This window comes from Passer domesticus, chromosome 20 (assembly GCF_036417665.1).
Source record: "Passer domesticus isolate bPasDom1 chromosome 20, bPasDom1.hap1, whole genome shotgun sequence".
In the NCBI taxonomy this organism is placed as follows: domain Eukaryota; kingdom Metazoa; phylum Chordata; class Aves; order Passeriformes; family Passeridae; genus Passer; species Passer domesticus.
In genome coordinates, this window is record NC_087493.1 from 6,013,121 (window position 1) to 6,037,381 (window position 24,261).

At 37.2% G+C, this 24,261-nt stretch overlaps 1 protein-coding gene across 8 annotated transcripts in view; it reads right to left on the reverse strand.

The window, feature by feature from the left end:
* STXBP4 (syntaxin binding protein 4) overlaps positions 1-24,261 on the reverse strand; it is a 66,708-nt gene that overhangs the window by 18,535 nt on the left and 23,912 nt on the right. For 7 of the 8 annotated variants that reach the window (XM_064395755.1, XM_064395751.1, XM_064395750.1 and 4 more), the window contains 5 exons: positions 23,839-23,904; positions 17,964-18,140; positions 15,333-15,449; positions 14,762-14,811; positions 13,513-13,643 (listed from right to left, as the gene is read on the reverse strand). In XM_064395755.1, coding sequence (XP_064251825.1) covers positions 13,513-13,643; positions 14,762-14,811; positions 15,333-15,449; positions 17,964-18,140; positions 23,839-23,904 — 541 coding nt within the window. The remainder of the gene's footprint in view (positions 1-13,512; positions 13,644-14,761; positions 14,812-15,332; positions 15,450-17,963; positions 18,141-23,838; positions 23,905-24,261) is intronic. The other variant, XM_064395757.1, reaches the window with a different exon arrangement.

Consider the following 24,261-nt stretch of genomic DNA (forward strand, 5'->3'; position numbering starts at 1 on the left):
TAAAGCTGTAGGAAGTGACAGACATGGAAGACTTTGCCTGCAGCTCCCCAGAGATAATGTGTGTGCTCTCCCTCAATAACACTGCACAGGGGGAAATACAGGTATTAGGGAAAAGCCTCATTTTCCTGGGCAGTTATCAAACCTAGAAACTGCAGCAATGTAGTTGGGTGATGCCCCCAACAATAATCTAGTTAAAAATTATTAAAGATATGTGGAGATCAGCAGATGAAAGTACTAAAGCAGATACGACAGCAGAACATTCAGTTGACTCAAAACTGCAATCCTGACATCAAAATACTGCAGTCCATAAATGCTCTATTTTGCTTAATTTTTGACAAAATTACTCAAAGGAAATGAGAGATTTAGAGCCTTTAGTAAGAATCGCTAAAAAAAAATAAAAATGTACTGTGCACTAGGATTCTATCTGGATTTGCCCTATTCAGATGCTTCAAGATAAGTACGTCTTTAAGTGCTTTCTTTTGGCCTTGGGGCCAGAGTTTAAAACCCTCCTTCCATTACAGCAGGCACCAAACAGCACTGATGAACCTGGAAGGAGTGCTTAGGGACAACTGCCTCCCGGAGGTGCTAATCTCACCCTAAGTGCTCTTCCCTGAAACACAGCCTGATTTCCAGCATTGTTCACACCTTTGTTATCCACCTTTAAAGGGTCTCTAGCTGCCATTCCCTTCCTGTTATGGGTAAACAGTCAGTATCTGGAATATTAATTCCAGAATAAGTTTAAGGGATGTAGTATCTATCTGCAATGCTAAAGCCACATTGTACACATCTTCTGTAGCACAATGAACCATTCTTTGATCAACAACAGAAACAAGGGTGTCTTTGTTACATATCCTTTTATGACTTTTACAGTTGTACATGTCTTTTTTACATACTAGAGTATGGGCTAGCTCATACCTTTTATTTATCTCCTGATAATTTATTTGTATTTAGTATCAGAGTCTCAAAAATGATGGGCTTTTTTAAGAAACAGGAATTACCTGCTAAAAGGGTTTCTGATACAGAAGATTTGCTAAAGGACATTAAAACCAGTTTTCTCTATCACTTGATGTATATGGTTTTGAATTCTGATCTCTTTTCAATAGCCACCAATTCCAGCTCTTATCAACATTTAAACCTTCCACCAGTGGGTTCAATAATAAAGGAAAAGGTGCTAATTAAGATCCCCAATGCTCTTGGCTCTTCTCTTCTGAGCTCCTTAAGCAATGCAAAGAGGATGGAAAGCTGAAGGTCTGATTTGTTGGTTCTAAGTTGCCTGGTTTTGGACTCCTGAATGCTACTGGAATACAGGAATATCCCAGAGATGACACCTGAAGTACCATGGTGTGAGACCAGCAAAAGAACTCCTCTGTGACTTATGTAATTTGACACAACTAAAGCAAAAATCTGCAGAGAAGTATCCACCCTTGTTTGTCCAGAGTGTTCAGAAGGGTGCAGGCACAAAATACTTTTATTTTTTTTAAGCTATCAATAATATAAGCTGTTTTTTATCAACAATATTCCTGCTTTTTTGTGAATTAAATTATAAACACTGAGGTTCAGGAAAACAGCTTTCAGAAGTGAATATGCACTTCTGGCATTTGCTTGTGTGTCACTTTAGATCATTTCAAGTGCTCTTCCCAAAACCAAATATGTTTCCTTTCATAAATAATACTCTGCTGAGGGGACATTCCATTCCTTTTTTCACATATCAAATTCCATTTTAAAGAAACTGGTTTTTTCTTTTGTTTTTGGTCACTTAGTAAAACAAAGATGACTCAGTAGTCTTCCAGTAGAGACGTGGGGAAATAGTAGCAACTGAAACTTCTGCTGATTTGGACTATGGTTGGCAGATTGGCTTGTGTCCCTTCAGACTGTTCCTAGAAACCAGGCTTCAGGACCAGGATCTGTCTTACTTTGAACGCTCAGGGCGTGGTGAAAGATGAGCTTGTGTTTTTCCACTGCCTATTAATTATAACATATTGCCCCGTCTATGTTGAAAAACTCATTAATCTTGGATTAAAACAATTACAACTGAAAATTTAGGAAGAGTTTTAAACAGCTTGTGTTTCACGCTGAAGGATCATATGAACAACTTTTAGATCTTTTTGGTAATTTTGAAATGACATACTGTTATAAATGTCTTTCTTCTATTCTAATATTTGTCTGTGAAAAGCTTGGTACAGTTAATTGGAAACAGTTTGAATATAAGAGCATTTGCAATTTACGAACAATGACCAGTCAACCGACTAAAATTTAAGGAAATAAGAATGACCTCACACAGCACATGTGGTCAGACATTAGCACAGACATTTTCCTCTCCTAACAAGGAAGGAAATCCAAAGTCAGAACAAACTCTGCTCAATTTGAAGTTCTTCAGAAATAAGTGAGAACTACAGTCACCTGAGCAATGAGGTTCCTGCTGTGTCTTTAAGAAGGATAAAGAATTACCTTTTAAACTGTACAATTTCAGAAGCTGAATATTGGAAACAGAAAAAAAAAAAACCCAAAGTACATATTTTTCAGAGAAAGACTAATTATCTACTTTCACAAAATTCTTAGGTGCTGCAGGTTCCGAACAATTTGGACAGTTAACAAGATAAGAAGCAAACAGAGGAATCAATGCTGATTTAAATCTGTACAGGAGGTTAGTAGTAGTCAAAATAATACAAAATAATCACCTCTTGGAAAAAAAGTAATTCTTTAGAAACTTGGATCAAAAAAACCCAAACTTATTTCAATATGCTTCTAATCAACTGGCTTCCAAAGTCTTTCCATATCACACATTTAACAATCTGATGTTAAAAAAAAGATTTTGTGGGGGCCAAGACACCATGAGGCTGCTTGTCCCTCAGTATTATCACATTTCAGTCATGGGTGCAATACATGTGTTAAAGCATTAGCTCAGGAGAGCATAAACCTTCAAAAGTAAGGGGCAGTGGAAGCTGGGAGGGGTTTCAGACCAGCTTCTTCTGACCAAACACTGGACTTTGCATAATCCACTGGCTTTACTATTTGTTTTTAAAAATGCATTTAACATACTGATTATCTGACGCTGATTTTTGTAATTTTCACCTACACTGCTTTTTTTCTAAAATGCTACTGGCTATCCAGTGAAAATACAAAAGGATGCAGTGATCAACCACTCCAAATTATTTGGCTTATTGTGGTCAAGAATCTGTTGATAAGGTGGAGACAATACAGAAAAATCAGAAAACTGCAGAATGCAGAAATCCACCTTTTTCACAGAAAAGGCTGCAAAGGAAAAGAAATCATACCAGCATTCCATATCCTCCAGTGGCTCCCATCTGTTTTGTTTGCCATGTCAAAGATGTTTTGTTTTATTTTAGTGTTAAAGGCTTCTACAGCTGAGTCTCAATTAGTGACACAGTGAGGGAAATGCAGTACCTGAGGATCACAGGGCAGCTACTGCTCCCTGCTAAGGATGAAAAATGGTAAACCATTTGTTCCCCATTACATTTTCCTCAGCCCCTTCCAGATTTAAAAAAAAAAAATTAATTTCTATGAATTAATTGCAAGCTTTTTTTTGCAGTTTCCCACTATTGACTGTTAACATGATGCTGTCCACTTGGGATGAGTCAAGAATGCACTACTGCTTCCATGCTGACTGAACACCCTGCAAGTTACAAAGTAACTTTTGAGAAATATTTGCATAAATGAAATTGAAATTAATTTTGTTTATACCTATGAATCTTGAATTGATGAAGAGAAAACAGGGAACACATAATTAATTCTTAAATTAGCAAAGCAGGCCTGCACTGGGGAATTTTACACCATATAGGCTAAAAAAAAGTTAAATTCATGGAAGTAGTCTCTGGGGAACATTCTTGTTCTGAATTGGTACAAGCCACTTTCAGATGATTAAAAAGGACCTGGAATAACCCATTCTTATTCCAGAAATCCAAGGCTCTGCACACAGGGCATTCACCACCAGGACCAGCTAATTAGGAACAGCCTGGAATACCTCACTGTATGTCCCAAGAAATCATTTCTTTTTCTCCAGCTTCCCTCTTTTCTGGCTCCCTTGATTCCTCTGCTCCGGAATTCACCCATCTCCTTCCCTTCCTGGATCAAGGTCTCTTGTCAGCATCTATTGTGCCACCCACCCACCTCCATCACTGTCAGCTCCCATTGCTCACTGACGCATGTGATCGTTAAATGCAAGTTTAATTAGAAAGCATTCATTGGTAACAAATTAAAATGGCTGTCTAAAATTAGAATTGAGCAGAAATTGTCTGAGATTTAAAAAGCAATAGTATTACATGATATGCCTTTCTTGCTAAGTAATATCTCACTTTTTTTGCACTGATGATGAAATTAAACTGCAGAAGGGGCTGGCATGAACCACCTACAATTGAGAGACAGAACCACTCTCTGCTCAGCTCATCTCACAGCAAGGACTGACCAAAGAAATATTTTTTTCCTTTTGAAGCAAGAATTGTAAGAATACATCAACTCAAGACATCCTTTTAGCCTGATATAAAAAAGCCTGTAGCTTTTTTATATCATAGGTAAAAGAAGAGATTTCAGAAATAATTTAAAACATTTTAGAAATAATGTTAAAAGTTCTTAAAATCTAAGATAGATTTCCTTTTTTGTTATAAATCCAAAGGGGGGAGAAATCACCAAGTGCCTCCATTTAGCATACTGAACTTCACCTGAAGTGTAAAGACAACATTTACAGTGAAAGGAAAATTTCTGTTACCAAACACAATACCCAATCACTAGCAATCACTAACACAAGGCAAAAATGTCCCTCCTTAACTCCCAGTTAATGATCCAAATGCCTCATGCTGTGAGGTAACACATCTAGTGTGAGCCATACATACATTTTGTACCTCCTTTAGGTCTCCTTTACAAGCACCAAGTAATTATGTTTTCCTCTAGCAAATTCTCCTTAAAACTCACTTTTCAAAAAGCTTCCTCTCTCATTCTTGGCAATCAACTTTCCTTGTGCTTCTTTCCATTTAAATGAACACTGTATAAGTCTGAGGAGCTCTGCTGGCCCTCAGCTTCTCACTCCTACCTACTAAGGAGAAGTGAAAAAATGTGACAACTGCAGGAGCTGACAGCAAAGCCTACGAGCCCTCTGAGACAAGATGAGCCCTGACAGCTTCAGCACACACTGATTCCCAACAAAGGGAATGCTGCTCATCCCCCTTCCCCTTGTCAGCATGAATCCAGATCTGGATGCTCAAAGAAAATGAACTCAGCAGTGCCTGCCAAAAGCACACACAGTGCTTTGGGTCAGCCCCACTGCCATGGTCACTTTGGTTCTGGTCACCTTGAATGAAGACCCAGGTGCTCAGTGACACCCAGACCCACTGGGGCATCCCCCTCTGCCCACAGCCAGCTCCCCAAATCTGAGCTGTCCCTGCCAGTCCAAACAGAAGGATGTCAGACTGGGATCTGGGACTGACCCTTCAAGGATAAATTCCTGTCTCACCAGGGTATTTTCTGCCTTTCAGACACTGATCTGGGGCCGAGACCAATTCCTGCCTCCCCTGAGTATTTTCTCCAACTTGGGAACAATTTGCATCTCTGTGCCACAGAATTTCAAAGTTTGTTTCCTCCCTTATGTCAAAACACCATGTTATAATGAAGGATGAATGTATCAAAATTCTAAGCATTATGTCAACAGAAATTAATAGAGAGACAGTTCAGGAAGTATTTACCATCCAGTAAAATTGTTGAATCTGGAGAGTTTTGACTTCAGTCTCCATAGTTACCAAGAGCAAATATAACTTGTATGGAAAGAGGCACAAAGTCAACTATTTTTTTCATAGAGGGGTCACAGTCTGAATGACACAAGTCCCTAGACTTTTAATGAAGTTTTTCTTTTCAGAGATTAGAAATGCTGAAAATTATCCTAATGAGACTACACTAATCTTGTTAGGTCATCTGTATTTTAAGATATAATAATATCACTTGTTTTTCATTATTAAAATGTTTTGATTTGAAAGTCAGGACAGGCAGTGCCTATTCAAAAGCTGACTCATCTTTTCTCATTAAAGGTAAGTGAATGGAGAGAGAATAATTTGCTTTTCTAGCAGCAGCAACAGAGTTCTGAAATCTAGGTCACTTTAAAGAACTGTCTTGAAATACAAGCTTTAGACACTGAATTGTGTTTTCCCTTGCTGTGAAACATGGGGATTAACATGCATATGCAATCACCAATAAATCAGCATGCAACTTGTTCATAACTGATATTTAAATTTATTTTCTGATTTGATCAGGGTCTAAAATTATTCTGTCCTTATTAGTGTCAGCTTTTATCTGGCTTCTGTGCTTGTCCATAATTACTGTAATGTTCTGATTCTCAGACACCAAATTAAATAAGCAGGGTCTAGTTCCTGGGCCCTGTAACAACACCCCCAAGTAAGGCCAGTTAGGTGAAAACAATGTCATTCCTCACTCACACTCAACAAAGAGTGGGTTTAGTCTAAGGAAGGGGAGTTTGGGGATAATTCAGGATTTAAAACCCATTGGTAAAAGGACCTTTCTTTGAAATGCCATTGAAAAACAAGATTAGAATTTTTAAGGGCTTGACTAACTGGATCAAATGTCTGAAATAAAGAGGGTGCAGCTGGATAAGGACAACAACAAAGTGTTGTATTCAAGGTGTGGATAATCAGCTGCCCAGAGGGAAGTGGGCACACCCCAATGCCTTTGGTTCTGGGAGCAGAATAAAGTCCAGACTTCACAGGAACCAGTACCATGGAGCTACTGGGGAAAGGAAGCCCCATTTGGGACATGGTGTGAGCTCATATTAAAGCAAACAACGTTATTCCATTTTTGTCTCCTGCAGGAAGCTCTCAAGTACAGAACTCAATATAACTTTGATGAACTGCAGAAAAGTCAGAGAAATACAAAGGTAAGGAAGTGGCCAGGAGAGATGTGGGGTAGAGAAAAATTCAGCAAACCGGTGTAATTCATTTGGGGGAACAGCAAACAGGGTGGAGATGCTACAGGCTCTTCAAATATTTTAAATGCTGCCACTAAGAGGAAGTAGCAGGGTCAAGACCAGTAGTAACAGGCTTTAACCACAGTGAGGAGGATTTAAGCCAAAGGAAAGGTATCTAGTGGCAAAGATAACCAAGGATAGCAATAGCTGGTGCACAGAAGCAGTGGGATATGCTAGACAAATACCTGTTTGTTTGGGCTAATAATTATCTGTGTTGCTGGAGGCACATTGCTGCAGGTCCTTCCCTGCTAAATCTTTTCTGATGCTTTGTTGGCAAACTACTGAGTGCTACTTTTCTACACTTTTGTGTAATTTACATTATATGCAGACATTTGTTTCTGCTTCCCATTTGCAAGGCGTTTTTATGTCTTGTGTTCATGGAAGTGATACATTTTAATTATCTTATGCACCAAAAAACTCGTCTCTTGTCTCCTTTAAAGTATTTCTTGTAAACCTAAGGCAATCCTCACCAGAGAAACAGGGTTTAGGCTTGTCAGACAGCAGCTGTATTCACACCCCAACATTAACACTAAAACCTAACAAGACAACAAAACCACAGCCGAAAGTGAAACAGCAAAAGGGGGTTTTTTTGGTCTTGTTTTCTTTTTTTTTGTTTTGTTATTATTTATTGTTTTTTCTGTTATATTTTTATTAGTCTTGATTTGGCTGCATTAGCATAACTTATTTCTATAACATTATAGGCACTGCTTTTTAAAAGATAAACTCTTAAGTATTACTATTTCATCAGTGATGATGCTTACAGCTTAGCAGCCTATTTTTTTTTTTTTGAGTCAGGGATCATTACCCAACACCAAAACCTCTCCCAGATTAGCATAATAAATCTTGCAATTGAAAAGAATATAAAAGAGTCCAGGTCCTGCAGACAAGGTGTAAATCAGCCATGAGAGTTTTGCAGTTCAGTGGCTGATGACCCAGCACAGCCTGGAAACCACAGCTGTAAGTCTAAATCACCTAAAAATATGTGGATAACCACACATGGCAAAATTCATGTGGATCCAGCACACAGCACTGAAACTTTGCATCAGACCTACAGCACTGAACTGCAGCAATAACGACAAAGAAGGCAAGAAACCCAACTCAGAAATGTTCTCAGAAAACTGAAAGGGAGCCTATGGCTGTCTGTGCTCCCTCATCAGTCACCCCTTTCCTAATGAAGATTTCCAGGTCAGACAGGGCAAAAGTCCTCCCTGCTTCATAGTCCAGGCACTGCATAGACATCACACACAGGAAGGATAAACCAGAAGCAAAGAATTTTTACAAGTCACTAACAAACCTGACAGCTACCAAAGGCTGCTGGGGAATAGCATCTCTAGTGCAATACTAAATTCTAGTTATTGTAGGATACTGTCCAGGAAGGAAAAAAAAAGCTGCTTTCAGGATTTCCTGTCAATAAGACACTTAATGAGAAAAAAATGTAAATATTAAATTCAGAAGACTTTTGTTAAATCCTTGAGTTTTTGTTGTTCTTATCTATGAAGGAGCAAGTCAGCTGCTTCATGACTCAAATTCCTTTTTAAAATTGGGGTAATAATTTTAATCAAGGTATAGGAATCATGTCAATGAAACAGTTTGTATCAGATTTACAGACTGGAGAGAGAATGGACTTGTCTCAGAGGTCTAGTGCTCCCTTTTCAAATTAATTTTATGCACACTCAATTTCATTTATATCAGAATTATTTTCATTACTGTGCAGTATTAAATTTCTTAAATGCAACATTTATATTCTGTTGCAATGAAACATATTCAAATTCTTGGACAGATTTTCTTTTTGAAATTACAATTCTATGAACACTGAGAGAGTTATAACTCTTCCTTTTTTTTTTTTTTTTTTTACCAGGCAGGCAAAATTGGACATTTAAATGATTTCCAGAAAATTAAAAGACTTACTGCAAGTAAACAGTTATGTAGAAAAAAAGATTTTGCATTCTTGACTGCATCCTTGTAAAATGATATTAAATATGATTGGATTTTTTTTCGTGAGGATTACAGGAGCCATTTTCCTTGTTATGCAACTTGAATTTTAATTTTTATGCAAGTTGTTCACCTTTGGGTTTCTTACTGTGATCTGATTCGCAATATATCTGAAGAGTTGCAGAAAAGCTATCAGATTTTTAATGAAATATTCCCAAAATAAGGCAAAAATTTAACAAGGTCTGTAATACAATGTGAAACAGATCCACTTTTTTCTCATCTTGTAGATATCTGATGTTTATTGTAAGAATTAAAATAACCTAATTCTGAGATTTCTATATTTTCATTTTAATGTCAACTCAAGATTCAACAGCAAAAAGTTCATTGAAAAACTTAATATTATTACTTTTGACAAACATGAAACTATCTTCCCATTAAGTATTTTTGTTTAGAGGAGAGAAAAAAAAAACCAACCTTCAGGGACAAGCAAAATTGTGAACTTTTCCTTTGAATAAAACAGTTGATAAATTCTATTTTGGGATAGATAACTCCCTTCTTTTGTTGTTGTTAAAAGTTTCAAAGGAATAATAAGTATTAATGTCACCAAATTAATATTTTCTAGTGGAAGTACTGTCTCAGATAATGTTTAGCTGACAAATATAAGCTTTTTACCTTTAAAGCACACAGCAGTGATATTAATTCTTTTGCTAGCAAAAACTATTAAAAAGGGAGCTGTACAGCTGGGTTCAGGATATACTCTGTATAATTCATCAGGTCTCTTCTATTTCTGATTTCAGTAATCCACTGAAATATTTATGGCCTTGCCAGAACAATGAATACACAGAGTTATCTCCTTAGTTGTCATTATGCTGCTCCTTCCCAGGCAGCTCTTGCAGTGAGGAAGGAAAGGTCCAGCTCCAGTTCATCAGCTGAAAGAATGTCAGAGGTGTTCCCTCAATGCACACTCCTCCCACAAACTGGACCTTGCAGGAAATAATTTTGCCTAATACTAAAAATACAAGAAGACACAGCATCTTTAATATCAGGAGCCAAACTGACAGAAGTTAACCAGGACATGCCTGTCCATGTCACAGTTACAGCTGAATTTTAATAAAAATGAAAAAGGTAAAAAGGGGAGAGGGAACAGCTGATGTTCTGGCTGATGAACTACAGCCAATGCACAAAGTTATGAACACTGCTGTGTTCATAAAATACAAGATTCAAGAACAAAATAGCAAAAATGTATAAATAAATAATGTATAATAAATGTATACATAAATAGCATTTATTCTGTTGTAATAAACAAACACACCAGGCCTGCAACAAACAAAAGAAATATGAATACTTAATAATATTGGCCCTTTTCAAAATAGCAAAACTGTTATTTGTGAAGGCTTGCTACTCTATAGCTGAGTTCCACCCACACTGTCAAAAGAACAGGAAGGGATAACTGACACTTTCCTGACTATGGAATTGTTTTGGCATTTGAACACAATATAGCTGAAAAAATCCCTAAACTGAAGAAATGGATAGATGCAATGTTTCAGCTTTTAATGTCAAAGATGTAAGGCATTGCCCAAAAATCAAAAGCAATTTAACCATCAAGAGAACAGGCACTAATGGATGCTGAGCAGCAGCAGTTTCCAGTCTCTTATCTAGTCAGCATTCAAGGAAAATTAATATAAGATCCAGGCAACTAAACTTCTGTCTGTAGGATCTTCAAAATCAAATGCTTAGTGACTGCCAAGATCAATATGAGTAAATTAAGTAGGAGTTTTGGAATCTATATTAATTTGGATATCATTTGAGTGAACTTCAGCATGACTGCCTTGTGTCAGATCCCAGGCTGAGAGCAAATTACAGGAACGTGATGGGATAAAATAGCTCCAAATTCAGTGCTTGAGTTCCCACTGAGTGGAGAACCTGGCTTCAGAGCACTTCCTGGATGTGGATGGCTGGAATTGTGTCAATTACAGCAAGATTGTATTTTTGGACAGAAGTACCAGAGGCAGAGGGAGAAAATAGGCAGCCAAAATACTTGAAAGCTGTGTTATAAGAGTGCCCATTTTGAAATGCTGATTGCCTGCTCTTTGATGAGGAGATAAGTATGTTCCAGGGTTAATCAGATTTTGGTCATTACCAGTGTATTCCTTTTCTAAATTTGTAATAGAAAAGAAGAAAATGCTATCACTATTCTTTTTAGCATGATTTGCACCATATGGTCTACTAAGTGCAGGCAGCAACTACTTTTAAATGCTGCAGTTCTTTACTGAGGCATTATTATCCTGTGTATGATGGAAGGAATTTCAAGTGTTCAGGAGATGCTCACATTCTGCAAAGCAGAACGGCCTCTCAAGACTTGGTTTCTAAAAAGAGCTTACAGGCTTTAAAGAAGATGAAGAATGGCTCTTTCAAGGGATGAGCTTGATGATTCTGTTTATTACTTCATTATTTGCATTTTGGGATCTGGAGGATCCTGAAGCAGTAAGCCCTGGAAAATGAGCTGTTGTTCTTTTTCCAGAGTCTTCGCTCGAAGAATCACCAAAGTGCCTTCACAGAGCTGTCACTCAGCCTGCAGAGCTGAAAGCTGATCTGCAGCAGTATCGCAAGGCAACATGTTCTTGAAGATTTTCAGGAATACACTGAACTTCTTCAAGCTTCTTCCCTCAGGCAAAACGTCAGGCTATTATAGAGGAAGGGGATAGTTTGTGCGGATAACTTAAAAATATGTAATTTTGACCTGGTTGTCAAGGAAGATTTTTTTACAAAGGAAGCAGTTTTCTGTTGGAAAAACACTCTACAACCTTTTCTTGGCACCCAGACTTTGCTTCACATGTATTGTAAATGAATCAAAGAGGAATTTTGGCTGGGGCTCCTTTACTTCATATTTACAAGAATGAAGCAAATAATGAAAGAGAAGTTCTAAATAGAAGGTAAAATGTATCACAAAGGTTTCCCAGCCAGACATTCTGATCCACTGAGCAACAACAAAAATATTAACTCCAGTTGTCTCTCTAAGAATTCACCAACAAATTATTATGCTGTGGACACCTTCCTGGGAAAAAGAAAGCCCTTCAGTCTGCACTGTAGTCTCTATTACACTTTTCTCTTTGATGGAAGGTATTTATGAAATGCCACATACACAAGAGCCCCCTTTCTGTGACAGTCCATCTGCAAGAAAACTTCAGATCACATGGAAAACATTTAGTGAGAAGCTGGCAGAGAACACTGCAGACAGAATGCTATTACATACTTCCTTTCCCTTAACTACTTTTTTTTGGAGGGGGAGGGAGAAAAAAAGCCAGTGAGGTTTAAAGCTTTAATCTCATACCCAAGCTTGTCAGAGCCCAAATCTATCTGTAATGCTCTCCAAATCAGAATGAACTCGGAAAGATGACGTGCAATCTTTAAATCCTTCTCTGCAGACCTATTTTTAATTCTCAGGTTCATAAAATGGATCCCAGCTGAGCCTCCAGAGCTTTCTAACATGTATTTTACCTATTATGTTTGACATAACCACATGTTAGAACTCAGCTGCATTTAGAACCAAAAGTTTTATTTGCACAATTTCCTGTGTAGTGTAATAAGACCAATTCAGTGTGACAGAACTATGATTATCATAGGTGGAAAACCAATTATCTCCTCTCCTGGTCACTGCTATTCTTTTCACTCCACCAGTAACTCTAATATTCTGGACACTTTGGAACAAATTTTATCTTCTTATTTTGCTTTCTTTGACACAGAATGAGTAATAAAATGATTTTTAAATAACATAAACTATTTTTCATATCTTATTTTCTCAACAACAATTTTTTCAATCTCTTTCTAAATTAATTCCTGAACAGTCAAAACTATTCCAATATTTGATACAATAATTATGGACAACCATAATTAATCACCTTTCCAAAACCTCCTGTGATGTACCATTTCTATTCAATTTTTATAAATCAAAAATGGATTAGAACTGACATGCCTGCTCAACTATAGGCAAATACCATCAAAATACACAATCATTTCAATGATCTGAACCAGGAATTATATGACAATTCAAACCTGTTTCTTAGATTTTCAACTGATGCAGTTTATTACAGTCACTCTCATGAATTACCATCATTTTCACCAATGGGAACAGATTTCTGTTCATGACCTGAGGAAATACGTGGATATCTCCAAATGGAACTGCTGCCTACATTCACTCCCTACAGCAACAACATCTTCATTAAAACACTTTGATACATGTTCATGTAAATCCAGCAGAAAAACATTTTGTAAATATTCCAGTATGAAAAACAGAGAATTAAAGTAATGAAATTCTGCTAGTTTTACATGATTCTGGTAATTTTCATATTCCTCACTTTGACATTAATTTTGTGCTTTAAGTTTTCCTGTGAAGAAATGTACTCTGGAATAACTTTATATTCTAATTATAGTTTGATGAAGATGCAGCCTGAGCTGACACTGAACCAGCTCTGTCCTTCCATGCTAGGAATAATTTATTCAGCCAGTTCACATCCAATTTTAAATGAAATGATCCATCTTCTTGGCTGATGAACTGATACCAGATTTCAAAGCACACAGAGATGGACACACTCACTCACAATCTACTTCCAAAATGGCACGGACAGACTTGGCAAGGTCCCTGGCTTCTGCTGCAAGAGCTGCTGTGACAGTAGGTCCGACCCTTCCCAGCCGAGCCAGAAGTGCTTTAGTGGACAATGTTCTCCTGTCACTAAGATAATAAAAAAATAAGTGTTTATTTGGAATATGATAAAGGAAACTGCTCCTTTCCATAAGGTAAACTTTTCTAATGTGGTTTTGTTCTCATTGTATGAAAAAATTCATGCTCCCAAATCAGTGAGTTTGCCCCAGCAGCAGTCCTGGCTGAACAATGAAGGTTTTTGGAAAGTTCAATTCAAATAACATTCAGAACTCAAAATGCAGTGTCAAGGACTCAGAGGGTGTCAGGAAAGGAACTTGAATGGAATTTTCATACCAGCATTTAAGAAGGGACACTGCTTCATGGGACCCAATTCTTATCTTCTCTGCTGTTAGCCAGTCAGTTTGTCACCTTGGCTTAGTATTTGATAATTAATCCATTCACTAAAATAAATTGTATGAACTTCATAAAACAGACAACACTGTTGTTGTGTGCAGTGCCAATGGGAACTGCATCTCACTGATTATCTATGATAGCCTAGTTGGTCTGAGCCTGCCTAGGTTTTTTGAAATAAAGTTCCAGTTCACTTCACTTAAATACATTTGATTTTCTTGAGAGCTGTATTGAAAAAACTGCAGGAAAGAGACTGAACAATTTTACTGTTACATAAATATTAATGAAATGCTATCTGCAATATATAGGCACAATCATGCCAATTTTCTGAAGGACCAAAGGCTGCTTACATCTTCTTGAATATTCCCAGCAGCTTTTCAAACAAGAAAAGTAACAAAATGTAAATGGATATACATTTTATCAATTTATTTTTACGCTACTGTATTCATTGTGATGCAAAATCACCTAGGAAAATCTAAAAAATATATTTAAAAATTATAACCCACTGTTAAGGTTCCTTGCATTTTAACTAATCATTAGTACATTATAATTACTTTATGGAAACATCCAGACAATCATAGCTATGTAATTACTAACTGTTTTAATTTAATTCAGAGGTTTTTAATGAAGCTGTACCCTGAAAGCCTAATTTATAATTCATGCCATTCCCTCTCCTTCAATAAAATGACACTCAGAACTATACAGTAAAAATATAGAGAAAACCAGCTACAAGGCAGTTCTTTGAGACTTGGAAACAATAGTAGAGTTTTCCACTATTAATATTGCCATTTCATTACCTTAAAATAGTTGAAGAAGTAGAGTTATCTGAAAGTATTTCGTGCACAACCTGTTGGTCATAGTCAAGAAGTTAACAGTTTATAAATCAACACAGTCAAAAACTTAATACCTTATAATTTGATGTTCTACTTGGGAGTGGGGGACTTGGTTTGCAATTAAAGAGTCTAGTGTCTCCCAGCTAGAAGTGCACAAGTAAAAAACCAAAATATTATAACCCCTTTAAACAAAGTAAATATAACAACATCACTTTTTTGTTATTGTTTCATAACATACCAAAGAATTATCAACTATTAGCTTTTGTGCCTTTTTCTTCTGAGGAGTTTCATGGAAATTGATAGAGTTTAGGTGGAAAAAATTATCAGATCATTTTCATTTGTCCAGTATAACAAAACACAAAGATTATGTAAACCTCTGGATTAATTTGCACACTTACACATCATCTCTATTTCTAGGAACGAAAGAATCTCTGCAAACTGGTTTATAGCCATTTTATTATGCTCATTCCTCACAAACATCAACAAAAAAGAAATTTCCAAACAAGATATTGTTAAAAATGAAAGGCAAAGTTACCTCTACAAATTGTAGCAATTTTTCAGTGGCCACCTCAAATGTCTTCCTGGCCGACTCCGATTTCCGCAGCTGGCAGTCAAGCACTGTAACCCTCTTCCTCAAGTCATGAATGTTCTCCTGGGAAAAGTATTTTAAGGCTTTTATTCTAATAATTTTCCTCCCTTGGATCACACATAGTGTGAACAGTGTGTTTGGAATGTTTAACACGCTCTTTTCTACATTTCTGTAAAACATAAAACTGGAATGCCTGAGCAGCTGGCAAATCAGCACCAAACTGCAACAGATTTTGGCAAATGATAGAAAGGTAAATTAAAATTCAAAGACAACAGAAAACAAAGAGAGCTTGAACTGACTGATGAATGGATGAAAAATACCAACCTGATGGTGACAGTATCTCAGCAGGGTGCATAAACAGCCAGAACAAACTCAGTCCCTTGGTTTGCATCCATACAGTAATTATGGCACATCTTGGAGGAAATCACCCCCTAGGATGCCTCTGCATGCACTTGTATAACCTATTGATCAGTGTTATGCATCCCTTCCTCCTTCAGCACAGAAGATGTGAGCCCTGTTAGATCCAGCTGTGGAGGCTCTGGGTTTCATTAGAGCTCCTGGCACTGTTCCTGTGACAGGACCATGACTGAAGTCCCCACGTGTACCTGGGTATGTCTGTTTAGCACAGGTGTCTGCTGGACACAAGATCTAGAAAGATCTCTCCAAAATACAGAAAAACCACTGTAGTTATAAATAAACTTTTGCATCACACTGCAGGTGATCATTGTAAAAGCCCATAACTGTGGTGTTTGTGAGGCTCTCCAGGACAAGGCAAGAGATGAATTTGACTCCATGTTCTCAGAAGGCTGATTTATTATATTGTGATATTATATTAAAAGAAATGCTGTACTAAAACTATTCTAAAAGATAGAGAAAAGGATATATCAGAAAGCTGAACAAGAGTGAATAATAACCTGTGACTGACTCCTCAGAGTCTGACACAGTTGATGGTGACTGGTCATTAAAACAATTCACATGGAACCAATCACACAATCACCTATTACATTGCAAAGCAGCAAAACACAAGGAGAAGCAATCAGATAATTATTATTTACATTCCTCTCTGAGGCTTCTCAGCTTCCCAGGAGAAGAAATCCTGGCAAAGCGATTTTTCAGAAAATATTACACTAACACACAACCTACTCTAAAACCCTTACAAAATAATCACCACAACCCACTTACTAACTTTAATGGAAGCAAATAATTTGTTTGTATACACTGCACAAAGCAGCAGAACCATCATCTCCCTGAATGTCAAAGAATCTGTTGATTCAAACACCTATTTTTGGTAATTTCACTGTCCACTCTGGCGAAGAAGCTGGTGAAAGAACTCACTCTTTCACAATGAAAAAGTGAGAGGGACCAATTTGATTTTTATTTATGCATCAAATATGTTTTATTCTGTTTAGTGAGTGTGTTTTAGGGGAAGATTTACTCAGGCATTAAATTAAAAAAAACAAAAAAAACAGGTGTGACCCTGCCTGAAACTTGATACTGCTTCTTTTGGGTAAGAAATGCAGAGATTCAAATTTCCACACAGGTATTGTAGTACTCAGCCAGAATTTCAGGAACTCAAGCTGGAATCTCTGGAACAAATGTCCAGGAAAACAACCCATACTCTACGAATTTCTTAAAATTTGGCTATTTACAGAAAACAAACAGTGATGCAAGAACACTTCCATAAAAGATGGAACATCTCACCCAGATATTCAGAAAGAACATCCAGGGTGTGATTCACCTTATCACTCACAATCAGATGACAGGAATTCCTCCTGGGAGCCACAGCTTCCTAAGCTGTTCTCTGCAAGCTTGTTTACCCCAGAGCTGGACTTTACCTTCTAATGTCTTGAAATACTAAATTAATTCTCAGGATGAAACAAGGCAACTTTTCAGTCAGTTTTCTTCACCAAGTCATATGCACATCTGTTTTTCATGAGAAAAAACAAGGTAACCTCACAAATGCAAACCTGCTTGCACTTGTTCAAACTGTGTCTAAAACATAGGTCAGGAGTTATGAAAAAAAATTTTGAAGTGCATAAAATATTTTATTTCTTAGCCTGTTCTGAAATGCCTCGCTGGAGATGAAGCAGACTTAAAATATAAGGCTCAATTAAATTTTTTTTGCAGGATTAGTAGCATTCAAATGATTACCTTGAATAAATTTAAATTTACTTTGGAACAGGACTGGACTTTACATGGTTGTTATTTGCCTAACAGAAACATAAACCTGAAGGCCATTTTCACATGAGTACAATAGCATACAAATATATGCAAGGTGTAGTCTTCAAAGACAACATATCTGCAGCCCAGAAACTATTCCATGCTTAAGGTTTGAGATGTGCCATTCTGACCTATAACCCACATATGCTGGGGGCTCCTGTTTTCCTAGCCCAAAGATGTCTTTATCAAGGAAGCCTTGTACACTTCACATTACCCTCTTCAATCCACATCATCCCAGTTATTGAATAATAAAAGACAAACAGTGACCTACTTTAGAAAAGCAGATGAAAAGAAAATGAAAACCAGATACATGACAACAGCAAGGAAACCATGGTAACTCTGACAGGCTTTGCTTACTTTATTTTGGCCGGAATGCTCAGCGAGCTGAGCCTTCAGCTCTCCAATTTCAGCCTCTAACAGGCGAATCACCTCTTCATAGTCCATCTCCATTCCCCGGGCCTGCCTCTGGGCAGCCTCTGCCAGGTGGATTCTGCTGCGCAGGGCTCTGCTCTCCTCCACAGCTGCCTTGGCTTCCTGCAGGTTGTATAATTCAGTGCAGAACTTACAACTCCAGCGACCAAGAAAATAACAGATTTAGCTCACAAGTATTGCAGTTGGCATCAGGGCTACCTGTTAGTGTTCATGGTTAGAGGGTTCAATTGCTGATTTTTAACATTATGTGCAAATGAAAACCAGGTATGTACAGAGACAAAATTTTACTAATAAATGAAATATCAAGTTCTATAATTACTGAAAATCTATTTGAATGAAAGGTTTTCTTGAAATGCACCAGATGCTGTTGATCTGCCCCATTGCTTCCACACCAAAAAAGTACCTTAATGAGATGTTACTTAATTACATTTTTATTGCATGAATTCACACTCTAGTTACAGCTCACACATCATGTAGACAGACTTTTAATGCAAGTAATTCAGTCCACAATCTTTTCAGAATCAGTGCTTCTGTTATAAAATCAATTTTTCTGCCTCATTCCTGGTCCTACTATGCTCCTAATATGCTGGATTATCACAGAAGAGTGATAGATAAAATTTATATCTATATATATATAGAGAGCGAGAGATAGATAGATAGATATAATGTACAGAAAACCAGAAACTGTTAGCCTTTAATTCAGCTAACATAATCCCTAAATGTTGCAAAATCTCCTTTCAAGATATTGCTCAGTTCATTTTAGGACTGAATATTAATTGAAATTAACTGATCAGTAAATTAGAAAGCCAAACTAAAAGTCTTTACAATGGATCAGTCTACACTCATCTAGGAATAAAACAAACAAACTGCTCACACAAATTGTACAGGCTCACTGGCACTAAAATCACTGAACCATCTTTTCCCTCAGCTATTAATTAATCTGTAAGTAAAGTCACTTTGCATCAATTTTCTCAATAATTAAAGTTATCAGATTTAAATACACAAATTCACATAGCTAGAAATTTTTTGTAGAAGTTGCTCAGTTAAGGATACTTAGGTGAATATTCTATTCCTGGTCTACCTACTGCATCTTATAATTATAATTATATCCTGGTTGGGAATGGAACTAGAGGGAAAACAGGTGGGTGTTTCTCCTCCCATTGAGGAGAAACACACAATGACTCTTTAACATGGAGGAAATAACCTTCTAGAAGCTAGGTTTGAAATTGCTGTTTCTAAAAAACCCAGATGACCAGATCTTCCTGTTTTGTGGAAAAAAATGCATATAAAAGGTGTCATAATAGAAATGTCTAGAGAGGTCAGTTAAACTTAAAAATACAGATTTAATTCTTTCCTAATGTAGAAGCATTTGTCCTGTACAATCAATATCCTTCAAGTCAGGTTTTCCTATATTTTGTGATAATGGTTTTTTCTGTAAAATGCTCCATCAATCATTAGAGCTTCATTCTCTACACTGTTAGTCTTAACAGACGATATATTCTGGGCCATAAATCAGCTAATCTCAGTGACATATAACCAGTACATCATCTTCCTCATCTCTGCAACAGAATACCAATTTGGACAATGGCCAGGGACATCCTGGTCTCAGAAAATAGAGCAGTGGAAGTAACCACACATGCAGAACAGTAACCCCATTAGTGAACACAGGTGACATTGCTGTTGCATAATTTAGAGGTTTCTGTTACAGGGCACAAGCACTAGGAGATCCATTTAAGTGACCTTCATTTTGACAGCAAGTAGGATAATTCTCTTTTTTCCTCTGGAAGCATTAGGTGAACTGCACAGGGACCACCTGCACCTGGAAGCACAGACTCATCCCAAGCTTACTGCTCCATGTGTGCTTTTCCTCACACTGGTGTCACTGCTGCGCTCACCAAGAGCAGTGTGAGGGTCATTACTGCTCACACTCCCTGAAAGCACAGCAATCACCCCTCCTGCAAGCTGCTCCTGGCACTCCTTTTTCCTAGAAACAATTCAGGGAACACAAAGACTTCTAAGAAGTTATCAACCTACAGAAGCAGAGGTCAAATTACTGCCTTTGGGGAGGCACTTTCTTGCCACTGTGAGAAAAAAAATGAGTCAACAGCAAGAAGAGCTGGGTCCTGCTGCTACAGAGGATGAGTTGGGAGCCTTCAGCAGCAAAGGCATCCTTGGGAAACAGGCTGGAGGTGGGAAAAAGACTCTTGGAGACAAAAGTGAAAAGATTCTCTGACGTTAAGTTTGACTAATATAAATGAACACAGAGGCCTTGAGAAAGGGTGGCATCTTAAAAACCCACACTTAGGAATTATTTAAATAAACTGACATAAGAAAAGCGAAGAGAAAATTGCTATTATGAAAAGGGAGGTCTTCATTTTGAAAGAAGACATCCTTGAGATAAAGGTTTAATCTCTTATAATCCAGAATTGCCTTTACTCCTCCATTGTTTTTTCAGAACCCCAGTTGTTGAATATTAATTTCTCTGTAATAGCAGACTAAGTATGACCAGATTTCAACAGTGAAAGACCTAAAGGAATAATTAAGGAACAATGGCTTCTTACATTACAATGAAACAATTACACACACTACAACTGAATTAGCAAAATTGTCTGACACACCAGAGCTGTTTGCTAGAGCAGAGGGGCACAAAGGGAAATGATTCCATCAGGTTTTCCCATTCTCCAGTTACTGGAATTGGTCCTGGGGGGCACAGTGGGTTCTCTCACCTGGCAGGTAAGGGGGCCCCACCAGTGAAGAACTGATGGGTCATACCCACTTCAGCAACATGAGCTCTTGTCCCACTCAAATGTATGACAAAGTGTCCAGGGCCAGGCTGGACAGGGCTTGGAGCAACCTGGGATAGTGGAGGGTGTCCCCTTCCATGGCAGGGGGTGGAATCAGATAAGCTTTAAGGTCCTTTCCAACCCAAACCAATCTAGGATTCTAAGACATAACAGAGAGGGGATCTGCAGCTGCTAATATTTCATTTCTATAAACACCTCATGGGACTCATTGTCCTGATCTGGTATGAAGCCACTACAACCAATAATGAACAACAGCTGGAGGAGAGAAGCTGAATCCTTAAAAAAGCAACTTCAAGGTAGGTGTTTCTTCCTAAGCCCTGTTCTATGTCTTCCTTGGATAAATTTGAGTGTAAGAAGGTTTCATCCAAGTTTTATTCCAGCCACCACAAACACCAGAACTAAGATATTCTTTTAAACTACATGAAATTGTAGTTAAAAATCAATTGTGTTTGTTGGTTAATTCTACAAAAACTGTATATTGAAATAATCCTTTAAAAGAAGTTTGAATATCTTTACTATGTATTAAAATAAAAAACCTAATGAAATGAACCAAACTTCTTTCAAGCAAGGTGAAATACGTTAGATACTGCTTCCAAAAAATAGCAGTCATTCAAATCTCCTATTTTCCCCTTAGAGAAAGCAACCACAGAGTAGCAAATCTCAGCCCTATGAACCAAGGCCAGGAGTTTGGGATACCACAAACAGTGGTATCTCCCATTTTCTACGTTTAGCTGAGTGCTGCAGCTGACAGAAAGTGCCCAGAAAAAGCTGTAGTACAGAAGGGATCATTGAGGCTGAAATACCCCAGGACTCTCAGGCATCACAGGATCCAGTCCAACTCCTCCAGGAAGACAGAAGACATCATTACAGATTTCACATTCATGCTCTTGGCAAGACTTCAGGTACTCAAAAGTGCCTTTCTGTGTTTTCTGCCAATTTCAGCTTACATATGATTTCAAGGAAGCCCCAAAGATATAGTGCTATATCACAACTTCAAAGCAAAAATAGATCAATTAATGAATTTTAATTGTCTCATACCAATATTAGAAAATAATTCCTACCTCACTGCAAGTTTAGCAGCATTTCTAATCTTAAGAGTTTATTCATGCTGTTCGTTACTGAGTCAAGCACTGTTTAATGAATTGGTACTAACAAAACATGTTCATTAACCAGAATGTTTGTACCCCTGTCTTAATTAATCTGTAATCTCTGCAATTCACAATTAGTAGAAAACAGAAATACCACAAAATATACATCAATATATGATTGGTAACCTAAATCCTCATTTAAAACCTTGGTTTTTTTTCAGGAAAGCAGTCATTTAAAAAAATGTTTAAATTATGCTGAAGTCAGACCTGAAGCACAGCCTTAAATTGGGTTTTTTGTTTAGTTTGGTTGTTCGTTTCTTTTAATCAGGCCATTAGGGTTCAATAATGTACTCATTAACTCCTTTCACTAACGAGCTCAAGCAGAAATGCACATCAGAAGTTAAATGGCAACTTGTACTATAAGTAGCCTATTTTAAAAAAACTTATCACCATGAATCTCAGTGCCAATACTGCTTTTAAACAACAGAAATATATATATATAAAAAATATATATAAAACACTTGAACATGCACCAAGTATAAACAGAACAAAATGTCCATTAAAAACCCACTTTTACCTCTTAAAATAGATCATACAATGCTGTAATTAAATATAATTTAGTATTTGTCTTTCACTTCACTACATGGAACCCTTTCAATGCCTACAAGAAAATCAGTATTTATCCCTGCGAGGTTTGCAGGGCAAAACTGAATTTCACCACCACACGAGAGTACCTGAGAAAAATAAAAGTGGGAGGACCTCGAGTGGTGGCAAATGGGCACTGCTGCCACCTAAAACATCTTAAACCAGCCCTGTCCCAGGCTGCCTTCCCAGGAAAAGCAGGTTTGTACTGGGGATTGTACTCTGTACCAGCTTTAGACTGGACTAATGCACTGAACAAGTGTTCTGCTCTAGAACAACACAGTCAAACCATTAGAGAATGGGAACTTCAAGTGCATTACTGGAACAATCTTCCAGTTAAATTTTATCCAGAATATAACTCAATTCATTTCCCACAGTGTACAGAAGGAAACAACACAATACTAACAGAAAAAGCTTTCAAGCAAGCTCTTGTATATTCAAGGAATAAAAGGTGATCATGGTGTTCAAAGACTCTTAGGAGCAAAATATAAACCTAATTTTAATACAGGGCAATTTTAAACTTTATCTTGCATTTTTACATCTGACATGAGAAACATGTTTTTACATCTGACATCTGACATGAGAAACCTGCAAAGAATAGGTGCAGCAGTGCAGGAGGGAAGGAAAGCAGCTAGCTCATTAGAAGGAAAAGCTGACAGGGTGGTCAGGAGGAAGAGGGAACAGGAAAGTTCCCTGGTTTTGAATCCAGGCTGTACATGACAGGAGACTTACACTTAATTGGGAATTTCCTTTAAGAGACACAAGGAAGCCAAATACTCTGATTTATTGGCTCATAATTATAGACAGATTTGGAAGCAGAAACAAGACTTTCCTCAGAAAACCCTGACTTCAACTTTTTTTCCTAGCAATTTTTTCACATTTTAGACTGGTTGACATATAAAGTAGTTAATGTTAGGACTGTAAATTAAGCAACTGTTGCCTAAGAACAGCAAAATCTCTTCAAGAAGACTTCAGCCTAGAAAGGTTCTACTACATCATTATCCCACTTCATTGATCCAGCTGGTCTCAGGATTCCTATCTCAATTTAATAGCAGAGAAATAGATTACTGCTCTAAAAACTGAAGAATCAATTCTCTGCTTTTAATCAAAAGCTCTGTAGTAACACACGAACCACCTTTGTGTTGAAATCAGTGTGAAAGTATAGTCCATAGGAGCACTAAGAGAAAAAGAAGTGCTCCTTTCTCCCTTCCACAAAAAAAATTAAAAATTTTAAAATTATTACAATTTGTAAAGACTTCAACATACTTGCTTGACTACTTGTAGCTGCTCTGCTAACTGCTTCTGTAAGTTCACAGATTCAGACAATTCTTCCTATTAAAAAAAAAAAAGAATAATAAATAAGTTTTAAAGAGAAAGAGTTTTGGTCCTAAAGCAATTAGCTCTTTCAAAACTACAGATAACAATACTTAACTTCTATCAACAGCTTTTATAAAACCATCTCTAAAAGCTAACTTATCTGTGAGTTCATTGATGCTGTTTAAGTTTCCTGAGTATTTTAGAATTATTTACTGAACATTTCTGGGATGTATGTCAAAGAGTGTAAGAAATCAGGCGATTAATTATAGCTTGATCATTGTCAGTTTTCCACATCAGCAATTTGGGGACACCTGGTCATTATTCACTGTGCTTTATGTAAATGAGGTTCTCTTTTTATTTCAGTAAAAGCTC